Source organism: Anarhichas minor, unplaced genomic scaffold, assembly GCF_050575085.1.
Source record: "Anarhichas minor isolate MPS153535 unplaced genomic scaffold, ASM5057508v1 ptg000024l, whole genome shotgun sequence".
NCBI classification, from domain to species: Eukaryota; Metazoa; Chordata; class Actinopteri; order Perciformes; family Anarhichadidae; genus Anarhichas; species Anarhichas minor.
This window is the reverse complement of record NW_027466470.1, coordinates 3,619,778-3,647,738: the sequence shown is the minus strand read 5'-3', so window position 1 is coordinate 3,647,738 and position 27,961 is coordinate 3,619,778. Positions and strand designations below refer to the sequence as shown.

The following is a 27,961-nucleotide window of genomic DNA, read 5'->3' as shown; positions in this document are numbered from 1 at the left end:
AAAGACCTATATGAAACTTAAATATGTTGTAAACATTTGTTTGGTGGACGGTTGGACACATTGGGATACAGTATGTTCACACAGGTTTGGTTGATTCCAAATGAAATGGTTGTTTTGAGGAACGAGAGGACAGATATATCGCTGAGATATCGTGTTCATGAGAATGGGACGGACGGACAGACACGGCTGTCGCTGGCTTAGAGGCCTGACAAAGCAAAACACTACGTTGAAGACAAAGTGTGGCTGGTTTTGTCGTTAGATGTTGGGTTCTAGGTTGACTCTTCAGGAGTGCATCGACACACTGCATCTGTGAACAACCATGGAGAGCATGGAAACATTCAGGATCTGGAAACTTTGAAAAGCGTTATAAACTTTACAAACTGTACAGCTAAGCCTGCCCAGAGAAGGTTTCAACCACAAATCCAGTAGTAAAACATTGATCATGAAGCATCAGGTGAAGACGGTGATTAGAGGAATAACTTCTGGGAAGGTAAGATCATTTCTAGAAAAGGAGGGATTTGTGGGGTAAAGATTAAAGCAAAGATCAAAACGTCCAAATGCAGATAATGAGACCTTCAACCTCAGTGAGAATTTCAACCTCACGTAGAACCTCAGCTCTAACAAGACGATTGCAGCCTCTCTACACGAGATCATGCTGTGAGAGCCCACTCTGTGCATTAAGTATGAGACCACATGAGAGTGAATGCAAAAACAATTAGTGGAATGCAGATCAAAGCAAGCATGGAAGGTAAAGTGCGTGCAGCTCACGATACAAAGAATTTCGAAGCAAAGTGTGAAAAGAGAGAATTAACTCAAAACTGGAGAGTTTTTAAGAAGAGAGCTCTGGAGCAGAGGGATGTTTTGATCACATATCCAACAGTGCAGCCTCTGAAAGCAGGATATCGTAATTAATGGAGGGGACTCTGATTATTTCGGAGTATTTAGTTTGCTCTTGTTGATAAAATCGCCAGACTGGCAGCTGAGTGACGGAACAGAAACAGACGTGGTGCAGGGGATTCATGAAGTTGCAATGAACAAATACCTCTAATTACTGCAGGTCCTCTTTTTAAACAAAATGTAAAAACTGTCCCTTATGCACCACTCTCAGCATGCAGAGAAGAAATATACCAGCGCGACAGCCACCATGGATGCAAACGCAGCACCACTAAACTACTGGTTATCCATCCAAACCAGGAAATACAAGTAATGTGAAATGCTGCTTGCAAAGAACGCAGAAATATTTCACTTGAAACTGCTGCGTGTGAATATTTTACACCTACAAATAGCAGGCAATAAAGAAAGCGTAAAACCAATCCCATGGCGTATAAATCCATGCAAGGCAATAACACGGGTTATTAATCGAAACAATGTCATCCACTGCCTTATAAATCTGCACAAAGGATAATTAATGCTCATAAATACACTGTTTAATGAATTCATGGAAGACAACACTAAGTAGGCTGACTTATAAATCTGTGGAGCTCTCATGTGATATCATAGTTTATCTAAAATGCACAAAAGGATTAGATATACATTTTTCCTCATGAATATTTTGAAGGCGGGAATACAGCTCATGAATAAAATGGACATAATCTCTACAGCAGTGTTATGGTTTATGATTGCGTGCACCTGAGCAGATATGAATACTCATATATTTATATACATATATTATGTACTTTTCAATGGTAGCTTTCTCGAGGACACTTTAACAGTAACTTTGCACTTGTTACTATTTTTACACTGAATTAGGAGAGGTGAGAATTCTTCACTCCTGCACATCAAATCAAGACCATCAAGTCAAATAATACAAACATCCATTACCAAACCCTTCTGGAAAATAAGGCCGTCATATTTTAATTCAAACACACAAACATGAGTACTGCATGGATGATTCAGAGGTAAACATATTGGGGTTCAGGCTGATGGTGGTGACCTCAAAGCGGATTATTCAGCCGATCAGTATTCACCTAGATTTCCCCGCTGCCTTCATCCAATCTCACCACTGTTTGTTGGCTTGTTTTCCCCACACAGTGTTTACTGATATGAACTGACGTACATAATATTTGCAGAATGAAAAGACCTGATAATAAATGTATTTTCATAGTTTTCCCCCCTGTAGCTCTGGTGAGAGGTCACATGGAGAATAACTGATGGAGTTGAGATGAACCGGGCTGCAGTATTGATGGAGTTTGTGTTGGAGATTCTCAGCTCGCTGATTAATTACATGACAGAACAATCATTCACAAGTTCAGCTTCATTTACAGATTATTTAAAGACCCTCAATGCAAGAAATCACACACTATATAATAACTCTATATGTTACTGCTCCCTGATGCCTGCTTTGTTTATCAAACATGATTAATATTCGTGGTCAGAAACCATCGACTCAGCACTTTCCTATCCGATAGTGCTGAGCAGCTGACGGCATGTAGCCGATAGCAGTTTAGCACTTTGAAACATCATCTTTCTTTTCCTTTGAAAGAGTAAGTAGGACTCCATAGGAAGAGGTCAGACCTGCTGCTGTCTTGATCCTCAGTCTATCCAGAGTGCATACTGTAGGGCTGTGCATAAAGAAACCCGATAGAATAGACATGCAGACTCAGCACCTTCACATCCAATACTGCTGAGCAGACAACAAGAGTCAGCCAAGAGCAGATTAACATATGTGGAAAGAGAGAATGTTTTAGCTCTTTTCTGAGGATTTAATCCCAGTCTGACGTGGATACAAAGCACTCTGTATATATCACATCACATCACGTATTACCTGCTACAGCACTGGATCCTCTGGATACAAGTTGTCATCCTCCTTATTTATCACAACTTGATGGAAATAAGCATGTGTCCTAATACTATACAGAAATATGACTAGAAACCAGTGCTACAACTAAACCCAACTCATGTACTCTAATTTAAAAACACACATGATTTAGGTTTTCTATGGTTGTCTTTTTTATGTATGTTTGTTTGTTAAAGGAACCCAGTGAAGTTTTTGTCCACTAGTAGAACAATCGAGCAATGTTTTTAAGAGTCCCCAAAGTGCCTCAGAAATGTTGTAGGAAGAAGGAAATGAACAACCACATGTGGCCTTAGGGTTTGTTAGAATCAACTGTTTTTTTTATATACCATTTAATTGATGTATGTCTTTTTAATGTCTTTTCACTCACTGTGATATAAATAATCTTGACTGGGAACATACTCCCTGGTAAAGATGACTGAATGCAATGGCCTCCTATGTAAATGACTTGTTCTCTACGAAAGCCCCGAGTAACGAGACAAAGCACTATTCTTGTCAATGTTTCATGGAGTGCTGCTGTGAACTTGGGAAAGAAACAGGGTTTTTTTTCTGCCGGGAGAGTCTCAAAAGATGTTTGACTAAAAGTCCTGTGATCCAGCTGCTGAGACAGAAAGTGCCGAACTACCAGTTCTCCAGAGAGCGAGAAACTCCGAGAAACGGGATGAGAGAAACAAGGCAAGTATGTGTGGAAGTTAGTGCCTGAGAAATATGGAGACACAGTAAGAAACTGTCAATCCAGAAGACTTGAGAAAGGGCCTTGAACCCACCAGCACTGAGACTAATGAGGCCACAACTCACACAGAAACTCACACACACATTTGTACTATTATATAACTATTTTACATTCATAAACAGCCCGTTAAAGAAGCGTAAAGCAGCAAAATAATCAGACAACAGAGAATAATGGGGGAGTCACACTCCTCACCTATGAACAGCTGGCTGTTGAGCTGCAGGTGGAGGTGTCCGTCAGCAGGAGCCTCCTGTGTGGCGACAGGAAGTCCGTCCAGACGAAGCGACGCCTCCTTGACGTTCCGCTCGGCTCGGACTCGATGCCACCGGTTGTCGTTCAGGGGGACGCTCGACTCCACGCGAACCTCCAGCGGCCCGTTGCCAACATCGAAGGAGAAAAGCACCTGAGTGGAGGCTGATGGAGGGAGGGAGAGGGGGAAGAGAGGAAGATAAAAAAGGAAGGTGATTGATGGAGATAATAGAGGGGATATGGGGAAGTATCAAAGCAGGAAAAACATAATCAATGCTATGTGTGAGTCAGAATTGGACGAGTATTCAACCAATTTCACAGCACATCTCACAACTTGTTTGACAAATGTTACTCGGTTGCTTGATGAAGCAGATGTGTTCTATTGTGTCAAGATATAGATTCAGAAAATACAATGCTTTGATTAAACTGTCACAAAAAATACTTTTTTTCCCCCACAGAACCAAATTGAATCAAGGAGATACATTCAGGTCTGTCAATCAACTAAATACAATTTCTATAAAAGGTTTTCATTCGTTGTTTTTCTTCGATTAAGCAATGCAAAATCTAAAAAAGTATCGGTTGTATCTTTGTGGAGATGTGATATTGTCCTACTTTACATTCAGATTTAGTCTCTTCCTCTGAACAAAGAAGACCACAGACCTCAAACCAGCCTTTAATTTGTGCAAACAGGAAGCGTCTGCAGCCTCTGAATTAATGAGAACGAGACTGATAAAACCTGACTTTGTGGTTAAGGCTAAAGCAGTACGGCTTGTTTTCTTACATAAAAAAGCCGACATGAATCTTCACTTTATAGTTGCATATTTTCACACAGCTCTTAAAGTCGGTCTAAAACCTGCCAATGCCACAATTGGGAATATAAGCAGGAGTTTTAACAAGCAGGTAGGTTGGACTCAAGTGAATGAAGACCAAACAAGCAGACGAGGGAAAGGTAGAGCTCCCAGGAATTAATTTTAATTACTCTTTCACAACAGAACAAACACAAAGGCCAACAGAGCTTCTACCTCCAGCTCTCACAGGATAACAACAAACAAAAGACTCAAGAGCCTGGTAAGAAGCTATGCACTGATTAGGTGGAAGAACCAGACTGCGCCGTGTTTATTTCCAGACCATTCTTTATTTCACACTGCAGTGTGAAAGGAGCCTGGTAGAGGGAGGTGCAGACTCTCTTCTGGGCCTCTTGCCCTCAGCAAGTAGCTTACAATACTGCAAGCGATACAGTATATAATGTATTGGTTATGATATTATGATTATATTTAACGAAGTGCTTGAAATTAGCTTCACTGCTACACTAGTAAATGCTGCAAACAGGTATTACATAATAATCATGATGGTAATAACACTGTGAAGGGGTAAATAATTGACCGTACATTTTGAAGATAATTTTACTGGTAATATTGTAAAAAGTGGATGAGGATTTGGACACAGCTTCTCAGTGGCAATCATCCATGTTGATATATGTAATAAAGCCCTCTGATGTCCTGATGTCTCCATTGTGGGTTCATTATTTTTCATCAGACCACGTCTGTGTGTATTACTGCTCACGTTGTATTGATAAGGAACCCTGGAATCGAAACTGACACAGTGATTAGATTTGACCTTTACTCAAAACACAATACATACCAAACGTATAATATGCTAATTTATTGTGACAAATTGCCGTCGGCTCCATGAAGAGGACCCGCTCCGTATGTAGATAAACTTGGATCATTCTACAGTTACGAAAACACAATAATTCTTTCACTAAAGAAAACCTACTTAACGATATTATATTGCACTTCTGCTAATAGATCCCCCTAAATGCAACAAACTGTTCTTTATGCTACATAATTGAAACGATACTCTAATTAACTTATACTCTGAAACCTTGAAACATTGTGCAAAATAAGGAATTAATTGATTTTAAAATACCTTATTTAGCTTTTATTGACTAGTTCAAACTTCCAGACCTTTAATTTAGGGAAACTGTCACTTATAATGGACTCATTTTACTTTTATTTGTACTTTATTTTGTGGTATTGCTGCTAGTAAAAGGATCTGAATGATTCCTCACCACCGCCCATAAGCAAGTTTCCCTCTGAGCCACAGAATCATGAGTCAGGACCACGGCCAGCGCCTTGGCCCTGTTGGTGCAGCCCAGTTCCAGCACCACGGACGGCTCCTCAGTGCTGAACGTCTCGTCTTTCTTTCTGCTCAACTTTGTTCTCTCGACCAACCGCAAACGATTTAAGAGAGAGCAGGCAAAGCAAACCATCGTCTTTCATGTTGCGCTGGTGGAAGGTGAGGATGTATTGCTATGGGAGTACAGAGCAAGATGAAACACTATCCCAGCATCCTGCAGTAACTTCATATCGAAATAGTTTTCAGCCTCAGTGTTACAAAGAGATCTGAGGCAGCCGGCAACAGAGCAGCAGTATTCAGAGCTGGAACAACCACACTGACAATGATTTCCCCGAGGAGAGAGGCTGTTGGTGCAGCAGTGTCCCTGTATTATTAGATTCTGTGTGTGTGTCCCTTTAAGTCCCATTTCTAAAACAACTTCCTCCCAAATACAACACAAAAAGAACCACGAAACAGCAAACTGAACCAAACTAGGAGGGTAAAGTGAGGTGAAAGAGCTTTAAAAGGCAACGATGAGTCTAATAACTGATTCAAGGCATCTATACAAACCGTTATGAATGACACACACCACTGCTGCCCATAAATGTGTGCCTCATACCATCCGCAACACTGTCGTAACCGTATAAACACCTTGTTGGGTAATACAGCTATATTTTAAACGACACAATATATGGCAGGCTGTAAACATACAACTCACAGCGTGCCACATATCCGTGGCACCACACAAACTAAATAACACCCTGTTGGTTATTACTGTAATAATCTAAACAACACGCTATGGAGCCCATAAATGTGTGCATTACACAAGAATCAATCGACAGGAATTAATGTAGGGTCACGGCTGAAAAGCCCCAAAGAGTTCATAAAGCAACTGTCAAATTAAAAACGGGTGCTTAAAAAACCAGCCCTCCAACAGATCTGAGTTCCCTTTTTATGGATTTCACCTTGGATACATTTCATTTGTTTTGTTGTGAATGCATTGTGGTCCCATGTGGGCCAGCACACGTTATCTACGGCTGCGTATGTGTTCTGTGCGGGAAGGGAATTGATCGGACATCAACAAAGAATTCAGCCAGAACAAAACATTGGAAGCACACAAGCGGCACCAGCAGAAAACACAAACTACATGCAAACCAGCACGTCAATGAAAAAACAGTTTCATCCAACATCAAAAGTAAAGGGATAAATTAGGGAAAATATTACCATCCTATGTTATAAAACACTTAAATCCCAGCACTAGGAAACACATTGTAAGTATATATACACAAGCGTTTTTGTAAAGTGCAATCGTTCACTGTTCAGTTAAACAAAGAATTATCTAAAAATCTGATTACGAGTGAAGAAAACCCCTAATGTTTCCTTCTACTGCATATTCTAACAGCATCACACTCATACATAGATATAAACACACACACACACACACGTATCAACTACAACAGATGATTTGGATTGAATCTTCACCCTCCAGCTCCTACTCACAGCTCAGTTCGATCCGGATGAAGTCTTTGATGCCCAGGTTTTCCAGGAAGACACCGGAGGAGGCCGTGGTTTTAAACAGGAAGGAGATGTCTGCGCTCAGCTCTCCGTGGAAGGTGGGGAAGTGGAGGTACGACGTCTCCTTGTCGAAGAACGCAGCGTTCCAGAAGTTCTCTGAGAAACACGATGAAAAAAGTTCTCTGAATTAAATCAAATCACAAACTCATTTGCCGAACTGTTATTCAGCTGAAGAAAAAGGTGCACAGTAACTCTGACTATTTCAAGGAGTAATTAAAAACTGCAATCACAAAACATTTTAAAAGGAACGAGAGTTTTAATGTTGTCCAGTGACAGCTGTAATAAAATAAATAAAAACAACTTATCGGGTTTTATATTCTCTTCTCTTTCGATTTACAGGAATAGTTTGACAGAATAGTTTGACAGAATAAACAGTTATTTTCACAATAGGACGGTTTCTGTTATCATGTTGTAACGTTAGGCAGCAGGAGAACTGAGCTGGACTTACTGTCTCCATAACATCGGAGCGGTCCCACCCTGTAGGCGGCCTCTGACTCCGCCCTCTGGATGTCACCCAGCACCAGAGACCTGACCGGGAGGCTCTCCGTGTGGGTGAGCAGGCCCGAGTCTTCAGCCCTGCAGGAAAAGAAAAGATGGAGCAAAACTTGTCGATTGTGCAGAAGAGGATGGAGAAGCTCAACGAAAAGAAGCCGGAGGAGAAGAGCGATTGGAAAAAAGGAGATGAAGAGGTGGAGAGGAGGATCGGGACAATATTAATATGTGGAAGAAGAAAAAGAGTGGATGTGGAGAATCAAAAAACTATAAACTATGCTAATTTAATTGGTGTTTGTTTTGAATGTCGCTCTTGGGACAATATTACATGTTGTAACTGATGTAAACATTGCAGTGAGTAGGTGCAATTTTTCAGGGACCTATTTATTTCTGAATCTTGGCTGTCAACATCCATCCCCGGCAGTTTCTGGAACAGCTACTCCCAAAACAAGACACCTACTGTCCATTCACGCCCACACGCAGCTTCACGCATCCTCCTCTTAGCTCCGTTGCAGAGGAAAGTTGTGTATAAAAATACATCCAGGACTGGAAGGACTGGAAGCGAGGAGTGTATATAGCACTTTGTGAGTGTGATGAAATATTGAAGAGCAGCAGCTCCGGTCTGTAAAAATAGAGTTGGCGTTGCACAAACAGCTTGTACTGGGAAATGAAATAAGGCAGGAAGTGAGGCAAAGGTGGGATTGCTTACAACATGAGGAAAGCTGAAAACTGTTTGCTTTTATCCCAGTTGATTTGTTGTTTACTTCGCTGCCGAAGTTAAAAGTCAGTTTGAAGACAAAAGCTTTTAGCACTCGTAATATTCTAGAAAAAGCAGTTAAGAGCATAAGTTAATTTAGGGAGATGATCTCTGATCATCAAATTCATATGATTATTTTCTTATAATCAGTAAAATAAAATATCTGTTTACCGAAAATGTTGCATTTCCAGGCAGTTGTCATCATATTGTACCAAGTATTTAAATAAATGACACCACCACAGATGAAATGGCAAATTTCTGCATTTTCTCGACTAAATTGTCTTCCATGTTTAAAATGAATATGCAACCACTGTACAATTTGTCTCTTGGTTGATTGCCTTTGGATGGTAGATGCTTCAACTGAAATGTGTACATTTACACGAGCAAGATACCCTGAAAAAGGCCTATAAATAAACACAAATGTGTTCAGTACCACTCTATGCGGTCGGCGTCACAGTTGCAGTAGTGCTGTGGGTCCACGCAGTCGCCCTGCAGGCCGCAGACACACTGCTGGCTGCCCGGCTGAGCTCCGCCCCAATAAGTCTGGACACGACCGGCACCGGGACCACCGAGCCACCAGCTGAACGGAGAGCCCTCTGAAACACACACACACACACACACACACACACACACACACACACACACACACACACACACACACACACAGCCATCAGCTGATACACATGTCATAAATTAGAAAACTTTTGCTTCAATCATAGTCTTATTATTCTTTTTACACTCACAAATGCACCTTTATTTTGGAAACAAACAAAGAAATGTGCGCTGGGAGAAAAGAGCTAAGTGCTGACTGTATAAAAACAAAACGATATGAATATTTACTTCTTCCACTTTTCCTTCATTTAAACATCATATCGACGTCATATGATCCAACACTGAAACAGCATACAAGCTGTGGGCATTCAATGATGATACAGAAAAACACAAACATGAAACTTTCTTTTTGTTGTTGTGTGTTGCTTTCTCCTCACTTGCCCTGAGTATATCTGGGCTCTTACAATAAAACTGAAAACCTTTTGTCCATGAAATAAAAATGTCTCCTGTTGTCTGTTGTGAGCATCATTAATATGAGAACAGGGTCAGGGAAGGTCCATACATTTCCTCATTCCAAAGAAATCTATAAAATCCCTTGATATTGCTTTATTTTCATGTATTTTATTGGAAGTTCTCTCCTGCACAACAGTTTGTCTGGTAGAGCGAGAAAGATGCGAGTAGCCGCAGGTACTTTGCTCCAGGGGTTTAGTTCTTGTACAAAATGCTTCATAACTCGTACGACTTGATTCAAAGACCTCAAAACAAATGCACAACAACTCTCAGTGCGGTTTGCTGGGTGCAGGTCGAGTAAATCAAGTCCTTGATAGAAAAGAAAAACAGCTTCAGGTTAGAAAAGACGCAGCTTACTTTTGCTGGTTTGAATCCATGTGAGGAAAATCTGAGCAGAGCCAACTGAAAGAAATACAAATAAAAACAGGCACTTACCTGGAGTGTTGAGGAGGCGGGACTTCCTGCAGTGGTAGGACAGCTCCTGTTCGCAGTGTTCCGATTGGCCGATAGCGGCCAATAGCTGCTCCTCTTCAGTCGAGTAGTCAAAGTGAGGTGAGTGCTGGTCTACACCTGGAGACGGTCGGACTCTGGTCAGCTCTGTGTTGTTGTGCTGGATCACCATCCACGTGTTCTCCTCTTTAGACAGACAGACAGACAGACAGAATCACAAGCATTACTATGATGCAAATTACACTTTATGGTCAAAGGTATTCTGCTCATTCTTGTAACTTAGACGGCTGAAGATCAGGATGGGAAGGTATTCTTCACAACTCTGTTTTTAGCTTCGACAAATAACTTCTCTGTCCTCTTTCTGTGTCACTTTCGTTGTCTTAAAAGGTCCAGTTTGTACCATTTAGGGGGACAATGTTTTCATTAGTGTATAATCACCTCACTAAGAATTAGGGTTTCATTAGCTCAGAATGAGACCTTCATACAGAGCTGGTTCTCTTCACTGAGTCAGCTATGTTGCACTGTGATGTTTCTACAGAAGCCCAGAATGGACAAACCAAACACTAGCTCTATAAATAGCCTTTCTACGTTACCTGAAGGCCACCGTAGTTCTCCAGTTCTCCACTAAAATGTGGATTGCCTCCACACAGCTCTCAGCGTGGCGGCGACTGATCCGGTGGTTAGCAGCTAACAGTGCTAACAGCTAATGGCAACACAGCTGACAGTGTCAACTGAATTTTTTTAACTCAGCACCTTTTAAAAAATTATGTAATTTACGTAGAGCACATATTCAGACAAGAAACATGTTTACAAAGGAAGGAGATGAAATCAACAATGTTCTCTTTCTTTATGATAAAAACTATATAAAGCCCCAAGACATACTGAGACGGGGAGAATATGTGTGAGAGAGAGAGAGAGAGAGAGAGAGAGAGAGAGAGAGAGAGAGGAGAAGGACACAGAAAGAGAGGGAGCCTTGTTAAAAAAGGGGTCTGATGAAAGGAGCATCATCATTTACAATTATGTAAATTTTAATCATAAAAAACGTTGAGCGATGATACGAGGATGAGGGGCAGTGAAAGTGTGTGTGTGTGTGTTACCTGTCATGTTGCAGTAGACCAGCTGCGGTCTGATTGGTCCGCTGCCGTCCACGTCGATATAAAAATGTCCCGACGTGTTGCCGTTGTGTTTGTACGCCTCGCAGGACTGTTCGAACACAGCTGGGAGGAAGATAATGAGATCAGCTCAACATGAATCACATCAACACGTCGGCTGGCAGACGCACACAGGAGCTGTGAGGGGAGGAGGACTACACACTGTGGAGGATTGTGGGGACTGCCGCCATTGAATCACTGTCTCATAACCAGAGTGAAGACAATCATCTTCAGTTTTATTTCTGCAGCCGGCGTCCCGTAAAGTCAAGATTAATCCAACTGGAGAGGACATGACTGATGGGAGTACAGAGACTCGATAAATAAAACTTTAGACCTTCAGCAGCCCTGCCTCTTCCTCTCTGTGTCCATGAGTCTTCCTCCCTCCTCTCTCTGCCTCTCACACACACACACACACACACACACACACACACACACACACACACACACACACACACACACACACACCAGTTCATCCTCTGCAATCAAAGAATCAAGGCCTTCCAGTCAAATCCATATCTCAAGGTTCCCACACTCTGCTCACCTGTTTCTCTCTTCTGCTCGATAGCCAGAGGCCTTTTATTCATCACATTCCCTCAGTGTGGTTAGAAAAAGGTTTCCACAGAAAACACCAGCAATAAAAATGAGACCAGGGGCGAAGCGTGTGGGAAACGCTCCTCTTTTGGTTTCAAGGATTTGACTCGAGGGAATCGGCAGAGAAGCTATAGATTTAACCACAGCTCACCTCACTGCTGCAGTTTAATGTAATCATTCAGTATTTGAAAAAGTAACAATTAAAAATGTCCTCAGACAAAAACTAAGGAACAGTCTAGTTTCTGTTCCGTCATAACTCACAGTTTAGCACCTACACTAAAGGAGAAAGATGTAACTGTAATTACTGAAAGTGTAGTAAGTGCATCTGGGATTGGCAGATTGGAGTTAAAACTATAAACTGAGCCTCTTTTCCATTTGCCAACTTGAACAGTCTCTTAAATACTCTTGACATGAATGAACTGACATGTTCATCAAAACAGCAACAAAGAAAACTACTATGTCATTCATTTATTATTTCTTCAGTGTTTTGCTGTTATTTTTCACATTTGTTGGTTTTCTCTTCAATTTTGCCTCTTGTTGCTGAAATTTGTATGAATGTAAAAGTAACTGTATGTAAAAGGAAATTCATTATTTGTCTTTCTTGCACCTTTTCTTCACTAATTCTACCAATCATGTCTCCTAGAAGTTAGATTTACAGTAAATACCACAAATCTACAACAGCAAATATATTTCGAAGGCCACATAATGCTGCCTGCGTTATATTTTATATCAAGATTATGAAGAAAGATTTGACTGACAACGTCGTAGTAACTAAAGCATGATTCATGTTGTTCAGCACCTGGTTAAAGCACAAGACAGAACGTGTTCCCTCTTCTATGTGCTAATCGGCTTTATTATCATATTTGACATTATGCTTATTTGCTGCATCTTTATACAGTAATGCATTGTATGTGAAAAACATTTCACATATCAAACATGGGGGGGAAGTATAGCTCAGCTGTGGCTGTCGGCAAAATATAATGGATCTGCCACGTTCCATCTGCTGAGTGCTCTGTGATGGGTACTCGAAGGCTGCCGGTCACAATGCAGAGAGAGTGGGGGGAACCGGTGGGTTGTTGGTGGCGGTGCTCTAATGGTTTATTCTGGCCCTATAGCTACTATAGATGCTGTATGTGCTGATGTTTGACTTACAGCTGTGGCAGGTCGCTCCGCTGTAGCCGCTCTCAGAGCAGTTGCAGTGGAAGACGGTCCAGGACTGACTGCAGCGGCCGCCGTGCTCACAACGACTGGGAGAACACCTGAGAGAGAGAGAGAGAGAGAGAGAGAGAGAGAGAGAGAGAGAGAGAAGTTTATCACAAAGTTAACATCCAATATCCTGAAAGACGTGTGTGTTCTAGCGTGTGTCTGTCAAAGCTAGAAAGAAAAAAGAAAAAGAAAACACACTATTATTACATATTAATTTATATATATCAAGACAGCAGATTTGAAAAATCCATTTGCTTGTTTTGGCAGCTCGAACGTTTGGAAACATTTCTGCAGAGTTTACTGACAAAAACCTTTCAAAGAGGACAAAAGCAGTCTCTGCCAAGAAAACACCTTTCATCCACTATTGTCCAGAGAGGAAAACTTTTGTTTGTTTGTTTGCAAAAGCAGCTGAAGCATCTTGTTTCTGCTGAGTCACTCATAGTACAACGAGCGAGCAGGGTTAGGTGTGTGTTGTGGACCCATAACGGTGTGTCAGGATCAAGTCTTTGACCTTTTGAGATCTACTTTGCAGATAATACTAAATTGTGATGATTAGCACAACACATGCTTTCAAACTGTGTCACACTGTTACATAAAGATCTTGTCATTTAAATTATGTTTACACAAGCGTTTTCTTGTAATGGCCAACTGTGTGTAGGAGGGTCAGGAATAATGTAACTAGAGGGAAGGGGAAATATTTCATCTTTAATATTTGGAGGAGCTTGAGGAGCATTTCAGTCAATGTCATCCAGAGAGTGAATTGTTGACTCGTGCACCAGGAGCTTTCAAACCGTCTTCATATTTATCCTGTCTTGGCCTCTTCTGAAGCCGCTTTCTCTTGTTGCGTCTGACTAATACAACACTGTTTTACCCACAAGAATTGCTTCCATGGCCGACTCCTTCAGCAGGGTTTGGTTTGCAGACAAGCACCCAAAACAAAATAATAACCACTTTACTCCGATCCAACGTCAACAACATCTCTCACCTCTCAAAACCCAGGGGGGAATATTGAAGAGAAAACGGATGACTGTACGGAATCTGCATCCTCCCCTTTATGGAGGTAAACGCGCTGACTTAGCAGCCTGTCGGCCTGCTAGAGAGCGATTGTACCTCCATTCATCTCCACACCGTCGGGATCTACAGTGAGCTATTTAGCATTCACAATACATTTCAACCTAAACTACCGCCGCCTGCTGCTGTGTTGAGGTTTAGTGGGCAACAGATACGATTCTTGGGGGTGGCGTTCATTTGTTTGTTCAGCCATGATGATGACGATGATGACAGAGATGAAGGTGCATTGTTAAGATAAAGAAGAAAGAGGAAAAGGAGGAGAAGAAGATTTAAGTATGATTCAAGAGTATGTGCATTAGTTTTGGCAATAATGTAGCTTGAACATTCATGCTAATAAAGCTTATTTTAATTTGACTATACCCTCCTTTAATAAGACATCAAGCACCAGTCACAATGTTGTATAACACAGATAACCTCTCCCCCCCAATGCACACACACTGCAGGCACATACACACACTTCCACCACACACATATATCACGATAACATAACACTGATATCTTCTGACAACCGTGAAGTTTCTCCTGCAGAGACAAAACAATGCGGTGTCACAGATGGATAACCAGTTGAGTCTCTTTCAGACAGCAAACAGCCTCGTTTAAAACCACACATCCATTGAAATGTCATTCACAGAAACACAGTGTTCACACTCAGGCCTGAGGCGCCCAAAGAACAACCCTTTAAAACACTAACTCAGGGTCCAGCAGCTCTCTATCCCGCAGCGCTCTGTGAGCCATGTGGCCAATCTAGACTCATCAAACCAAACAGAACCCCGTCCCCATCTTCATCAGCATGCTATTGTTGGACAAAATACAGATTCAGCTGAAAACACTCAGCCCCTTCCCCACATTCGGATCCAGTTTGGACCAAAAATCAACAACATTTTAACCCTGAACACCCTCTACAAATGAAAAACAACGTTTGTGAAAACCATTAAGATACTAATGTGAAAATATAAAAACAAGATTATTGTAATAACAATGAAATACTAAGCTAAGCACATGCACCCTGATATGCGTCTTAACGACAGTCTGGTGACGCAAGGTGTTGAGCTGATGTCGTGGGTTTGAGCTCCACTTGCTACTGGCAACAATAATGAAACACACATCCACAGCGCTGCAGATGTAATAGCCTGTTTTGAAGTATGACCACCACGTTGAAGCCGTGCCGGTGAGTCTATTTTCCACCTGACGTTACAGTACAATATATCCCATCGGCCCAAAATGCAATCAGCAGGATTACAGTGAAACAGCATGAGGTAGACTTATTTTTCTCTCTTTACTGAAAAAACAGGGGTTTTTTTCAGCGAAAAATCAGATCTGTGCCGGAACCGTGTGCTGCTGAATGATCTAATTAATGCAGGAACAGGGAGGCAGTTCATTAAAATCACTCAAGCAGATTCTCCTATTCCAGCAAGGATATGTGGTTAGTTCAAAACTTGTGTGTACGTTGGTGTTTACATCGAGTTTACTGTATGTGTGTTTCTTTGTGTGTGTGTGTGTGTGTGTGTGTGTGTGTGTGTGTGTGTGTGTGTGTGTGTGTGTGTGTGCTACGCCCTAGGGGAGGGTTTATAATTGTTGTAATTGTCTCATTAATTGTGCTGCTATTTGGCGCGAGACCAAAACAGAAAAGCTGTTTGTTGATTTGTTCTGCTCTCGCTCCCACTTGTCTCTCTTGCTCTCCGTCTCATCTCCTTAGGTTGGAGTTCCTGCTCTGACCCTGCATTGTTATAGATGTCAGACATGTTTATACTTTCATTTATCATCTTACAATCAATGACTTGAGTTTAATGTTATTCCTGTATTATTTCCAAGTCATTAAATCATTTTTACAATTTGAGAAGAAGTTCATGGCTTATTCTGTCCCCAATGCCAGACAATTAGCTCACTCAACTAACTTTCATAGTCACGTCCAATTCAGGTTCATACTTGGACTTTGGGTTTGCATGCTTTAATGTTTTAAACACATTATTTTTCTCCTGCTGTCTGTCTGAAACGCTCCGTTTCAGCGCCTGTCTCTTTAAGCCTCCCTCTAGAAAATTCCCAGTGTGTTCTGATTGACTATGCAAAGATAGCTCTTAAATCGTGGGGGTAGATAGGGGCCATTTTACATGTTGCATCTGAAAATGCTTGGAAAGCGCCAGGTGCTTTGGGGGGGCGGGGCTACTGTTGCGCCTGCTGTCACTGAGCAACCAAAACGATGATGAAGTAAGAGTAAGCCTCATTGGCTGAACTTGATAAAGTCAAACAAACGCTTAATCCCTCTATGTGGAGATGACTCCATTGGAAATTACATTTATGTAACGTGACATATTCCTTTCAACTAATTGCTATAATTGCATCTATTACTGATGTATTAATCTACCTGTCAATCAAAAACACAAAAGAGCTAAAAATGTAAAAGAAAAGTCAAAGCAGAACAGCCAGATATCTGCAGGAATACAATTGTCACGTGTGTGTGTGTGTGTGTGTGTGTGTGTGTGTGTGTGTGGGCTAATGCTTGTGTGTGTGGGTCCTGGATGGTGCAGTCTCTCTCTAACACGCTGCCGCGCTTCCTCTCACAAACACATTACTCTGTCAGCAGAGAGAAAAGAAAGAAAGATGAACAAAAAGTTGCTTCTCAAAAAATGTTGGATGACAAAACAATGGAGGAGAGAAGAAACGTTTCTGCTGAAGAACCGACACAACACACGACTGTTTGACAGAACGACGCAGATGTTTCTGTCCGTCAAATCACACATTGGGTTTAATTTTGGCCGGGAAGCAAATTCTAGAAGCTGCAAGAGAGAAACTGTTCCCTAGTTTTCTGTCTGAATGAGATGAGCTAATAGGTAAACAACAAAAGCTTTACAAATGATTGACTTCAGAAAACAAAATTACAATATACATTGCATAACAATTCCTTATGTAATAGTATGATTCTGTCCAAAAACAAAGTGTATATCTTTCTTTTGTTTAACCACCACTCATGATGACAAGGACTCATTAATCATGACTAATTCACAACTGGCTTTATTTTAATTCTGCCGACAACAAGAGCAAAAGCACGTCTGGTACACATGATGTATCTCTTCCATTGCAGTGCAGTAATTCGACATTCCTAATATTGTTCTCACTATGAGGTCATTGGACTTGAATTCAAGGGATATAATGACTTAATGAATCCTTCTACTACTGGAAATATTTAAATATTTAGTTATTTTCAGCAAACAACAGCTGGAGATCTTTCTTACATATATTGTGAAAAGGTGTCTCTCTTATAACGGATGTGTTTCAGTGCTTTTGGTGAATGTATTGGACAGATAACAGCAGGTCTTTTGTCCACACATTGTTTGTTTGTTCCTGTTCAGTAAGGAGTAACTAAAGTCACCAGGCTGACTGAGTGGTTGAAGCTAAATATCTTAATGACAAAAGCTGTCATGGATTGAAACCCCTCTCCTGGTAGTTACGATTGAATTGATCACACAATCTCAGTGGTGTGTATAGGATCCAAAAATCCAATGAAATATTGACCTGTTTTCTCAACACCTCGTTATCTTCACAAGAAGGCTTTTTTGACCTGATCAGATATGTGCTCATCTCACCAACATACCCGAGTGTTTAAGGCGTTGGACTCAAGATGCAAGTCCTTGTGGGTTCAGATCCCACACATGATAGGTGAATTTTGACAACAGGTCGGGATATAATGCAACGACTTGAAAAGTCTGACCAGGAAGTGGCACAACTAAATTAATTCATGCATCCTCAAAGGTCCTGCAGAGTGCTGTGTGGGGTCATAAGAGCCTAAATTCTGGGGATATATTGACTTTGTGAATACAACTCCTCGTACTCCTGGAAATATTTAAATATTTAATCATTGCTGAAGAACAGGATTTGTGCAACTTTTTGGCCCGTAAATCAATGGTTGTTGTCACTAGGATGGCCGAGTGGTTAAGGCGTTGGTCTTAAGTACCAATGGGCTGAAGCCCTCGTGGGTTCGAACCCCACTCCTAGTATGCCTTCATTATTACTTGATAGAGTCATGGACTTAATTATAGACTTTAGATGAGACGTTGAATAGTAGAAAAGCATAAATAGGTCTTTATATACTTCATGTCTCACTTTGTTCAAATCCCACTCCTGGTCAGTGGACTTTCATTACAGGGAGTTGGAATAATGCAACAACTTAAAAAAAGACACATGGTTGGTTCCAGGAAGTGGCTCAGCAACATTCATTCATGCGTCCTCACCAAGTACATCGTACTGGAAGCTTTGTGGCGTTAGAATAACGTCTTAGTATGCTTTGGCAGAGTGGAGTTCCATTAAGTTGGATGGTGAAACACTGCTAACATGATGGCTTCCTTTAAAGGTCAGCACTGTCAAGAAGGTTTGCAATAAGTTAGTGTCGCAATTTGTGTGTCAAAGTGAGCCAAAGCTCTGTGCAGATTTACTTCACCTCAACTGAATTCATTCCAAGATGTCACTGTTGTGATACAGCTCTATCCATGGCGCAGGATATTAAGAAGATAATAGCAAAGCAACATAAATGTGTTTAAACAATTTTTATTGGGGATCTGACCTGTCGATTATTCCACACATGTCGATCTGCAGGTTGCTGAAGATTCCCAGCTGCTTTTGCTGCACTATTATCAGGTCCACGATTTGGTTGTCCAGAGTTAAGAGACGCATGCAGCCCTGGAAGACGTTAAAGGGGTTTCTGCATGTCAGCCTCTCGTCTTCAGCAGGGCAACCTGAAAAGCAGACAGAGGGAACATCAGTACGAGAAGTGGCCACATGAAAAACTATTTTTTTTAAACCCATAAACTATCATATCAGATCAAATTTGTTTCAGATATATTATTACTCTTGTCTAAGAAATATCATGGTTATTCACATTCTTAATTCTGAAAGACATACATAGATGTAAATTGATCATGAATTTACATCATACATGAACTATTTTTAGATCTTCATCATCAGTCAAACTACACATAAATACGTGGTGCTAGACGGGGTTTAAGTGCATAGAAAGAGACGGTTGACCTGCTCCGCTCTTACCACCAAAAAAGAGGTGACTTTCTACGGTGACAGGGAATGAGTGACTGCCTTGAGCGCTGCCTCCTTCCTCTTTATCCACGCTGATGCTCAGACGACCTCGTCTGGAGTTCAGCCCCACCGAATGCCACTGGCCGTCATTCAAAGCAGAACCTGGGAGCCAAATACCCATTAACACAAGCATTGCTGAAAAATAGATTTTGTTTCCCCCCCCAAGTGTTCATGGCTGCACACCAAGCTGTTAAGACCTGCAGCAGATGTTGGAACCCCAAAAAAATGAATTTCAAGGCTGAAGCCAATCATGGGCACTCGTGTAGTAATGACCAAATCTGACATTCCTATCACACCGTGACCTGCCACAGCTTGAAAATGATGTCTTTCTCACCCTGAAACAGTATTTTCAACAAGATCATCAGTTGAGACCAAAAATCATTTGGAAAAGATCGGTGGTGGACTTGGTACGAATAGATTAGCAAAACCCATGAGGGGCAGATGAGTGCGGACCACACAGGCGTCAACTTGCTTCCTGTGATTGATCTGCAACAAGTACCAGCAACGCTGTGTCTGCCGTGTGAATGTGTATCTTGTTAGGAGTTAAGGGAATGAATCAATACCTCATTATCTCCTCTATTTTTCTTACTGACAATACTTTGCTAAAGAGCACACCGCAGTCATCTTACAGTGGCTTCGGCTTCACAACACTTACTTTGGTAATAAGGACGATACAGTAGATTATAAAGTAAACTAGACTCCTGAACCAAAGGCGATTGTGAGACTTTATTACAGAGAGATGTGCTTGTTGGTTCAAACCTTATGTATTAGAAATACGGTTTGATTTAGAGTCGGGTCATGATCTTTTTCATAACTTTCTTTCCTGTTAGAAAAACAACTTATTGTCACCAGGATGGCCGAGTGGTTAAGGCGTTGGACTTAAGATCCAATGGACACATGTCCTCGTGGGTTCGAACCCCACTCCTGGTATGATTCATGTATTATTGGATTGACAGCTTAGCAAAAGTATTTCAGGGAAAACGATCTGATGTATTCAAAGAAGTCAGAAGTCACCAAGCGATTTAGGCGGTGCACGTGAAACCTCAAATCTTCTTCTCTGTGATTTCTTCTAACACGGTTCACATCGAGGTTACTTGCCATTTGGAAAAATCTGATTATCATTTCAAAATTTGTATTCACTTGATTTATGGTTTCTCTAAAAAATGTAGGATTTGGCTGTCATGGAAGTACCGGGGCCAACTTGTTTCACTCGCATATGGGTTGACACAGCAATGTCTCGATATCCATGTAAGACTACCCACTAACTTGGATCTGAAGGTGTAGGCGTACCTGCACTGAGCTCCAGCAGCGCCCTGCCGGCTTTATGGATCTGCAGCCGGAGTCGGGCCTCGCTCAAGTACAGCCAGACCACGCCCCCTTCCTGAGGCAGGTCAAAGGTGAGCAGAAGCCCCGCTTTGTTCCAGGTCCTGAACTGGAACCCAACGGACACGCCCCCCGACGAGGACGCAGCCGCCCCCGGCAACTGGAGGAAGCTCTGGGGGCCCGGGAACGTCACGGCGACGGAAACCGACTCAGCACAAGAAAAGGTCACATTGCCCTGAGAGAGAAACATGCAGCGTGGAGAGAGAGAGAAAATGATTACAAGAGAGATTAAACAACATTAAACATGAATATTAATCAGCTGCAGAGGGCGTGCCGATGTGACCTCGTGTCACTTGATCTCATCAGCAAGTCTCCTTAAGAGGACACCGGTATTACCATAATGATAACAGCAAGGCTTAGAATAAGATTAGGAGAGCAAACTGAGCATACCAAAGTCACCTAGCGTGGAGGTAAAGGAGATAAAAGAAGGAGAGCATACAGTCAGCCCAGTACCACAATATCTTGACATCTCTGTTACAGCCCATTCTTTTGAGTAGTGGTAATGACACCGGGTCCATTGCAAAGGCTGCAGCAGTTATATATTACAGTCCCAGCCCTCTGCGGGGAATATCAGCCTGCTATCTTTATAATGCCCCGGAAACACAGATGACATCTAAAAGCCCTTTGTGGTGCAGTTAACGTGATGTACAATAACTCATGTTGGGAGTGGACAACACAAGTGTATAAAGTCAACTTAAAAATCTCCAAAAGCCTACGGCAGGACTTCAGCACTGACACATCAATCCTTCCTCCGTAACACCCGGATGCTCTTTGTGTTAATGCCCCCTCGCAGAGCCGTATGAAGCACCATTTACTCTCTGTTTTAAATTGGATCATAACTTTGTGGCTAGTACCTTAAGAGCCACCGAGCCAACATTCAATTGCCTCTATTAGATCTTTAGCCATGCATGGGAAATCTCTGAACCTCTTTACCAAGAATTCATGTTTTTGTTTTTCTGCTGCCGGGGCCTTTACTGTAATGGGGGAACATGTATTACTTCCTGTAGAAACGCTTCACAGCCTCTCTCTGATGAGCTCGCTCCACTCATCGAGAACGTAGAGACATCTGAAGGTCCTAATGGCCAAGATGAGGAGGCATTAGTGGGAGTCTAACCACTGTCTACAGTCCTTTGTCCTGGCTTCATTAACCAGTCCAGCAGCTCGTTCAGCAGCAGCAGCAGCATCCAGTGGTAAAGCCCATATTTCACCACTAAGATTGAATCCCAGGCGGGACAAAGGGAATCTAACACGGAGGGAATGCATTCACACAAGAGAGACCGATAAAAGACAACAACCCCATTACTTCAAACTAAATAAAACATGACCCACAACACGGAAGATGAACATGCTGGTCTTTGCTTACGTATGCACTGTGTTGAATAGTTAGTCATAAAAAAGTCACAAAAGAACACCAAGTAGAATGTTATATCTCTTTTGTTTTATTCATCGTTTTGTTTCAGAGGCTGTTGTCCAGTGATTGATAATGTACCGAACCAGACTGAACTAATAGCAGGTGGTTATGTTTAGCTTGATAAACGTACCGTTATAGTGACTTGGTGGTCTTTATTTTTGGCTAGTTCTATCAGGTTGAGGCCGTTGTACTGAAGGTTTTCCAGGCAGCCATGAAAGGTCCTCTTGGAGACGACTGGTTTCTGAGATCCGCGGCTCTGGACTGTCCCTACACTCAGCTGTGAGGGGACAAAAAGACACACGCAGAGGGTTGCATGCACATTAAATAATATAAATACAACATACTCTTCCTCTGGCTCCGAGGTCATTTTGAACAATCAGTGGTTGTACAGTGCGGGTGTATTGGGATTACAATAATGTCTAAAAGACGTACGTTGTGTGTACTGTTATCCTGTTTTTTATCCCACCTGCTCGATGTTCCAGCCACTGAACTCTGCGGGGATTTGAATCCTCTCCGTGTGTTTGTCCACAGTGAGGTTGAGGTGAGCGCTGCGCCGCTCCACTGCTAAATGGTGCCAATGCTGATCATCCAACAGGCTGCCGAGGGAAGCGAGACGCCGGCGTTCAGAGGAGGAAGTACCTGGAAGAGATGAGGTGGAGAGAGTAGTGAGGGGACAAGAGTGAGTATATAAAGATTATTTTCCGTTATCTGACCTGGTGCAAAGAGAAGTGAACATCAGGCCAATAAAACCTTCTTTATTGTGATGAATATTTTAATTTTCTCAGTATCCCACAGAGAGGAGCACATCGAGGTCAGCCTGTCTCATCTCACTCGGGACTTCAAGATATCAGCGTATTTGAGAGCCAAAGCCAAATGTGTGATAAATGCCGAATAGGAAAAACTGCAGCGCAAACATGGTGAGACATCATTAATGATAGATGAGCACCGGCAGGTCCATTGCTGCACCCCTTAAAGCACTGGGAGAGAAACGTTGGGTTCCTGCTGAGAGACGGAACTGTAGACAGAGACCAACACAGTCAGTCATTAAAAATGTATTAGATATTCTTCAGGGAGAGACGACTCCGACTTCAAAGAGAGAAGGAGAGACAGTTTGAAGATGATGAACGAATGTATTTCTGATAATGCAGCCCAGTATGTGAGAGGGCTTATTTGTCTGCAGCTCGGAGGAGAAAAAACAACTTCATCCAGAGAGAGGACGTTAGGATGCAGACCTCGTGATACGTCTGTCCTGTCAACATATTTATTGAGATGAGTTACAGTTTGGACGAGTGGAGAGAGACAGTGAGATCGATATAAGAGGAAGGATGGGAAAAAAACAGATTTCTTTGGCGGTACAGAAGAGAGGGAGAGGACTTTATGATCGAGGGCTTCATTGAATGGATGATTTGATTACTGGCTGAATGACTGGAAAGAGAAAGCAGGAATCAATATGAGAGCTCAAACAAATAGAAAATGAATTGATATTTATATACAGAGCCCCCTCTTTCCTTTTCTTAAGTCTTTATTTTCCTCTGTGGTTTATCCGTTTACTGCGGTATCAAGGTCATAAGGGAGAAAAAAGAAGTGCAGTGACAGCAATAATTGCATATGTATGTTTCTTGACAGGGCAGTCAGTAGAGTTATTTATTTTGGACCAACAGGGAAAACCAGTGCTGTCCTCTGTGTACCGTCAGTGAGTCCTTGAGCGAGATTATTACATGAATCGTGATGCGGGTCGCCAGAAATCAATAGGTCACTTCCCGATGGGAGCATGAACGTGCACTGGAAATATTAACGAGCAGCGGGTCAGCGTGCCGGAGGCACAGAAGAGAGATAATGGGCTCTCAAAAATAAAAATAGATAAATAAATACAAGTATCTTTGTTGCATGAATGTGCACTGTAAATATCTTAGAGCTAATGTTAGTCATATTAACTTGGTGACGTACATCAAACCAAAACATGACACTAAGGTGTAATCAGCCCCTACCTGAGTTTAGGAGAGAGAGCGTGTTGTTCTCCAAGCATTCTTAAATGAAAATCTCTAAACTTTTCACTGAGGCGCTGTGTTGTCATCAGCGCTCCTTTTCGGGTAATCCATACAAACACGGTGCTCGTGTTAAAAAGCAATGTCAAACAAATGGGTAGTAGCCCAAATATAATATAATAAAAAGAAAGAAAACAGTCTGTCATACGATGGTTAGAGGGGCGATAACCCATGCACAGTGCATTCTCTCCATCAGAGAAAAACTCTGTCTGGACAAATGCCCTGAATTAGCTTCTGTTTTTCAGTTAGTGTGGATTTGGCCGTTTGCCGATTTTGCTTCCCTTTCTGCAACATTAGTTGGTTTCTCTGTGAATCATTTTCATAAAAGCCATTCATTGTTAGCCTCCACTTAAAGTCTTAAAGTGCTTCAGCCTTTTCTTGTGGTTTTGGTCCCGTTTTTGCAAAAGGTTGGACAAACTTGTTACGTTACTTGTTCGCCTTGACATAAAGTCATGGTTGTAACGCTGCAGCTGAAGAAGAGCGAGTATATAACAGATTCAACAACTGCAAATGACTGCGTATTGTTTTATTACTATCGAGGAGGGACTGGGTGGATGCGTTTGCCTTATTCTTTGCAGCCTCTGCTGAACGCTTAGTTTTCTCCCTCCAAAGTATCTGGTCTGCAATTTCATTACAGCTGTTCACATTGACTCTAGATGGGATCATGCAGGAAGATAACATGGCCCTTATCAGGAGCTGCTGTCAGTGTAATCAACTCCAAACATCATTTTCAGTCTGTAAACACTTTGGGAAAGCAAATATTTCAGATAGCACACCGATCATTAGGATGTCGTAGGATCTTGTCTTTGAAAGGTTTCTATCTCATAAGGAAGGTGGGGTGAGATGGCTTGCTGACTTTGTATAAGCGCTTAGTTCAAACAAGGCCTTAGAGTTAACATCATGCATTGGAGCAACCCTCCTGCATGTTTGTTTTCCTCAAATGACTTGAGTCACAGGAAAGCACTGGGCTGAGTTATGAGCCAACAAAGACACAATACAGCACGCTGACATGTTGAGGAACGTAAAGCAGAAGGGAACGGTTTAGCGTAGAAGATATGAATCTTATTAAACCATGTTTATTCAAGCTGTACAACAACTAGCAAAGTGACATTTACATTAACTGTCTTATTTCACGTTTTCACACATGTCAAAACCAAAGACAGAAGCAATACATATAAAAGTGCCTGCATTAAAAAGCACTGAAGCGAATCACATGACAACTCACAAGTCCCTGTTTTGTTTGCACCTTAAATATAATCAAATTTAAAAGAAGATGAAAGGAACACTTTTAAGAAATTAGCTTATTTAATTGTATTCGTTGTTTATGTTAAGTTTAATATTTTTCTGTTGGCACCTGTTGACTTGTGTTGGAGTGCTGTGCCTTGGAGGCTGAACTCAAACTTCAACTTGAATGTAAGAAAACAACTAGCTAGTCTACCATCAAGTTTGTATCTATTAATGTTTTGTATCCTCATGTTAACCAGGACAAAGCTGCTGTTTCTGTGAAGGGCTCTTACTGAGTGTTGCCTCATAAAAGCCAACCACATCTGCTCCGGGCGGGTCAGACCTGGAGGTGTTGGTGTTAACAGAGCAGAGCAGACCGTGCACACAGCAGACGACCTGAATTACACAATGTGTAACCAGAAAGCCTTTGTAGAGAGAGAGAGAGAGGCAGAAATAATGAGAGACGGAATGATGAAGTGCATCCAACTAAGAGAAAAAAGGGTTGAGAGCTGCAATAGTAAAAAGAAAACAGAAAAGATGTTGAGATATATGAAGCATGAAGAGCTGAAAACGTCTCTTGTTGTGATGCTAAAAACAAAGGATTAGGTGATCTGTAGAGACAGACAACAGTAATTAGGATGAGAGAGAAATGAATAATCTCAACCACAATCTAAAATGTAATCAAAGTTTTGGCCAACTAATATCCAAATACACACCTCCTATTCATGCTTTCTGTTCTCTGTTTCTCTCTGTTTTCCCTGCAACCTTACAAGCCATCCTGTCCACTCCCTCCTGCCCTGCAGTAACCCCTTTTCCATCATCTGACAACGGCCCACCTGTGTCCACCTGTGTCTCATTTCCTGATCACCATGTTCTGACTGTCTACCTGGGTTTGACCTTTGCTCTGTTTTCTGATTCAGTGAAGCGAAACTTTATCTCAACCCGTCTGTCTGTGAGTGCTAATCACACCTGCTGGCATACGCTTCTGTGTACACACCCTCAAGTACAAGACAAGTAACCAGAGACAACTAAACACCTGAATTAGAACGTGTATTTGTCTATTTCACTGTGTCATTAATGTGACAAAAGGAGACATCCTTAATGTGTAGCCCTGTGGCCTAATACATCTCAGTCATAGAGTTCAAGAGAACTTGGAGAAAAATAGAGAAAAGGATGGATGGAGGAAAGAGAAGATGTAAGGATGTAGGGATAACGTGTGGAAAGAACAGACTGCCAAAGAGAAAGATGAGGAAATGGTGCAAGGTGAAGGAGGCAAAGAGAAGGGAAGAATGGAGGGAGGTAGAGAGAGATGAAGTGGGGGAGGGACGGCTGGCTGGCTGGATGGAGAAAGTATTTAAGCAATCAGATGGGGTTCCTGATGAGAGGTGAGCCATATGGTGATGATTCAGCATGGCAGCCTGACAACCTCTGGTTTAACCCCATTTAAACACACACACACACACACACACACACACACACACACACACACACACACACACACACACACACCTCCCTATGTACAGGCTGTAAGCCATGCATCACGTCTTGCAGAGTCCGGCCCTAACACATGCTACAGAGAGCGGGTACCATCCATCATGTCTGCAACTAGACTGAGATGCAGCAGCAGAGCGTGGGCCAAGATTTAAACCAATCAGGCGGCAGCGTGCGTGTCGCCCACCTCAACCAACCTCAACCAACCTAAAGTTATCTCAGAGGGCTTTATATTGTCAACAACCTACATATACAGATATTCTGAACCAATACAATCTACAAAGTGACTCACTAATTACATGTCAAGCTAAAAAAAATGTTTTCTTGCCCATCAAATTGTTTGTTCATTTTTATTCTTAGTGGATATGTCAACAATATAAGCGTTTTAAGCCGACCATTTCTTCTAGTAAAGGTAGATTGGGTCATGCTATCCTTCTGCAGAAAAACCCTATAAAACGTTTTCAGTACTCCAATGTAATAAATATCAGTATCTGTCAGTAGATACAGTATATTGTGCTGTACCTTGTCTGAGCAGCAGCAGCAGCTTTCCTCTCTCTAATTCCAGACTCAGCCCGAGTCCTCCCTCTCCCTCTGCGTGCAGCAGTGTCCCAGAATTCCTCAGGGTTTTAAACTTCAGAGAGACGACCTCTCTGGACGTCCCCCGCGGCCCGGGACTCAACCTGTACACCAGACTGCTGCTGCCGCCGTCCAAACTCACAACGTCAGAGGCTGGAAGACAAAAAGAGATTCAGCGTTCAGGAAATGGTCGTTCTCAGTATGTAACTTTGTGAGGCATTCAAACAAAAACCTTAAACTAATGCCGGGTCCTTAAACCAAAAACACAAAAGTGTGATATTAATAGTTAATGGTTTGTTCTAGTTGGGGATTTGGGCAAAGCTGCGGTGATGCCTTTGTACCTGAGAGAGTTTTAACACAACTAAAAGCAAATGACTGTAACTATCTTTGAGTATACATGGACATGTATAAATAACTAAATATTTTAAGAATTTGTTGGTGGAAAGTTTAAAACAGCTCAGCAGAATAGAGACCCTTTGCAAACTATAATTACTCATCTGCTA

General features: G+C 41.9%; 1 protein-coding gene and 2 non-coding genes across 3 annotated transcripts in view; 2 read left to right on the top strand and 1 right to left on the bottom strand.

The window, feature by feature from the left end:
• Positions 1-27,961, bottom strand: part of LOC142956290 (contactin-associated protein-like 4) — a 78,838-nt gene that overhangs the window by 16,753 nt on the left and 34,124 nt on the right. The window contains exons 5-18 of the mRNA XM_076097812.1: positions 27,405-27,611; positions 25,785-25,787; positions 22,589-22,761; positions 22,253-22,399; positions 20,619-20,886; positions 19,281-19,430; positions 18,802-18,973; positions 13,122-13,228; positions 11,325-11,444; positions 10,213-10,413; positions 9,149-9,311; positions 7,915-8,042; positions 7,392-7,562; positions 3,720-3,938 (exon numbers count right to left, since the gene is read on the bottom strand). Coding sequence (XP_075953927.1) covers positions 3,720-3,938; positions 7,392-7,562; positions 7,915-8,042; positions 9,149-9,311; positions 10,213-10,413; positions 11,325-11,444; positions 13,122-13,228; positions 18,802-18,973; positions 19,281-19,430; positions 20,619-20,886; positions 22,253-22,399; positions 22,589-22,761; positions 25,785-25,787; positions 27,405-27,611 — 2,229 coding nt within the window. The remainder of the gene's footprint in view (positions 1-3,719; positions 3,939-7,391; positions 7,563-7,914; positions 8,043-9,148; positions 9,312-10,212; positions 10,414-11,324; positions 11,445-13,121; positions 13,229-18,801; positions 18,974-19,280; positions 19,431-20,618; positions 20,887-22,252; positions 22,400-22,588; positions 22,762-25,784; positions 25,788-27,404; positions 27,612-27,961) is intronic.
• On the top strand, positions 18,156-18,238 carry trnal-uaa (transfer RNA leucine (anticodon UAA)). The gene has a single exon. It is a non-coding gene; the product is annotated as a tRNA-Leu (tRNA).
• On the top strand, positions 20,176-20,258 carry trnal-uaa (transfer RNA leucine (anticodon UAA)). The gene has a single exon. It is a non-coding gene; the product is annotated as a tRNA-Leu (tRNA).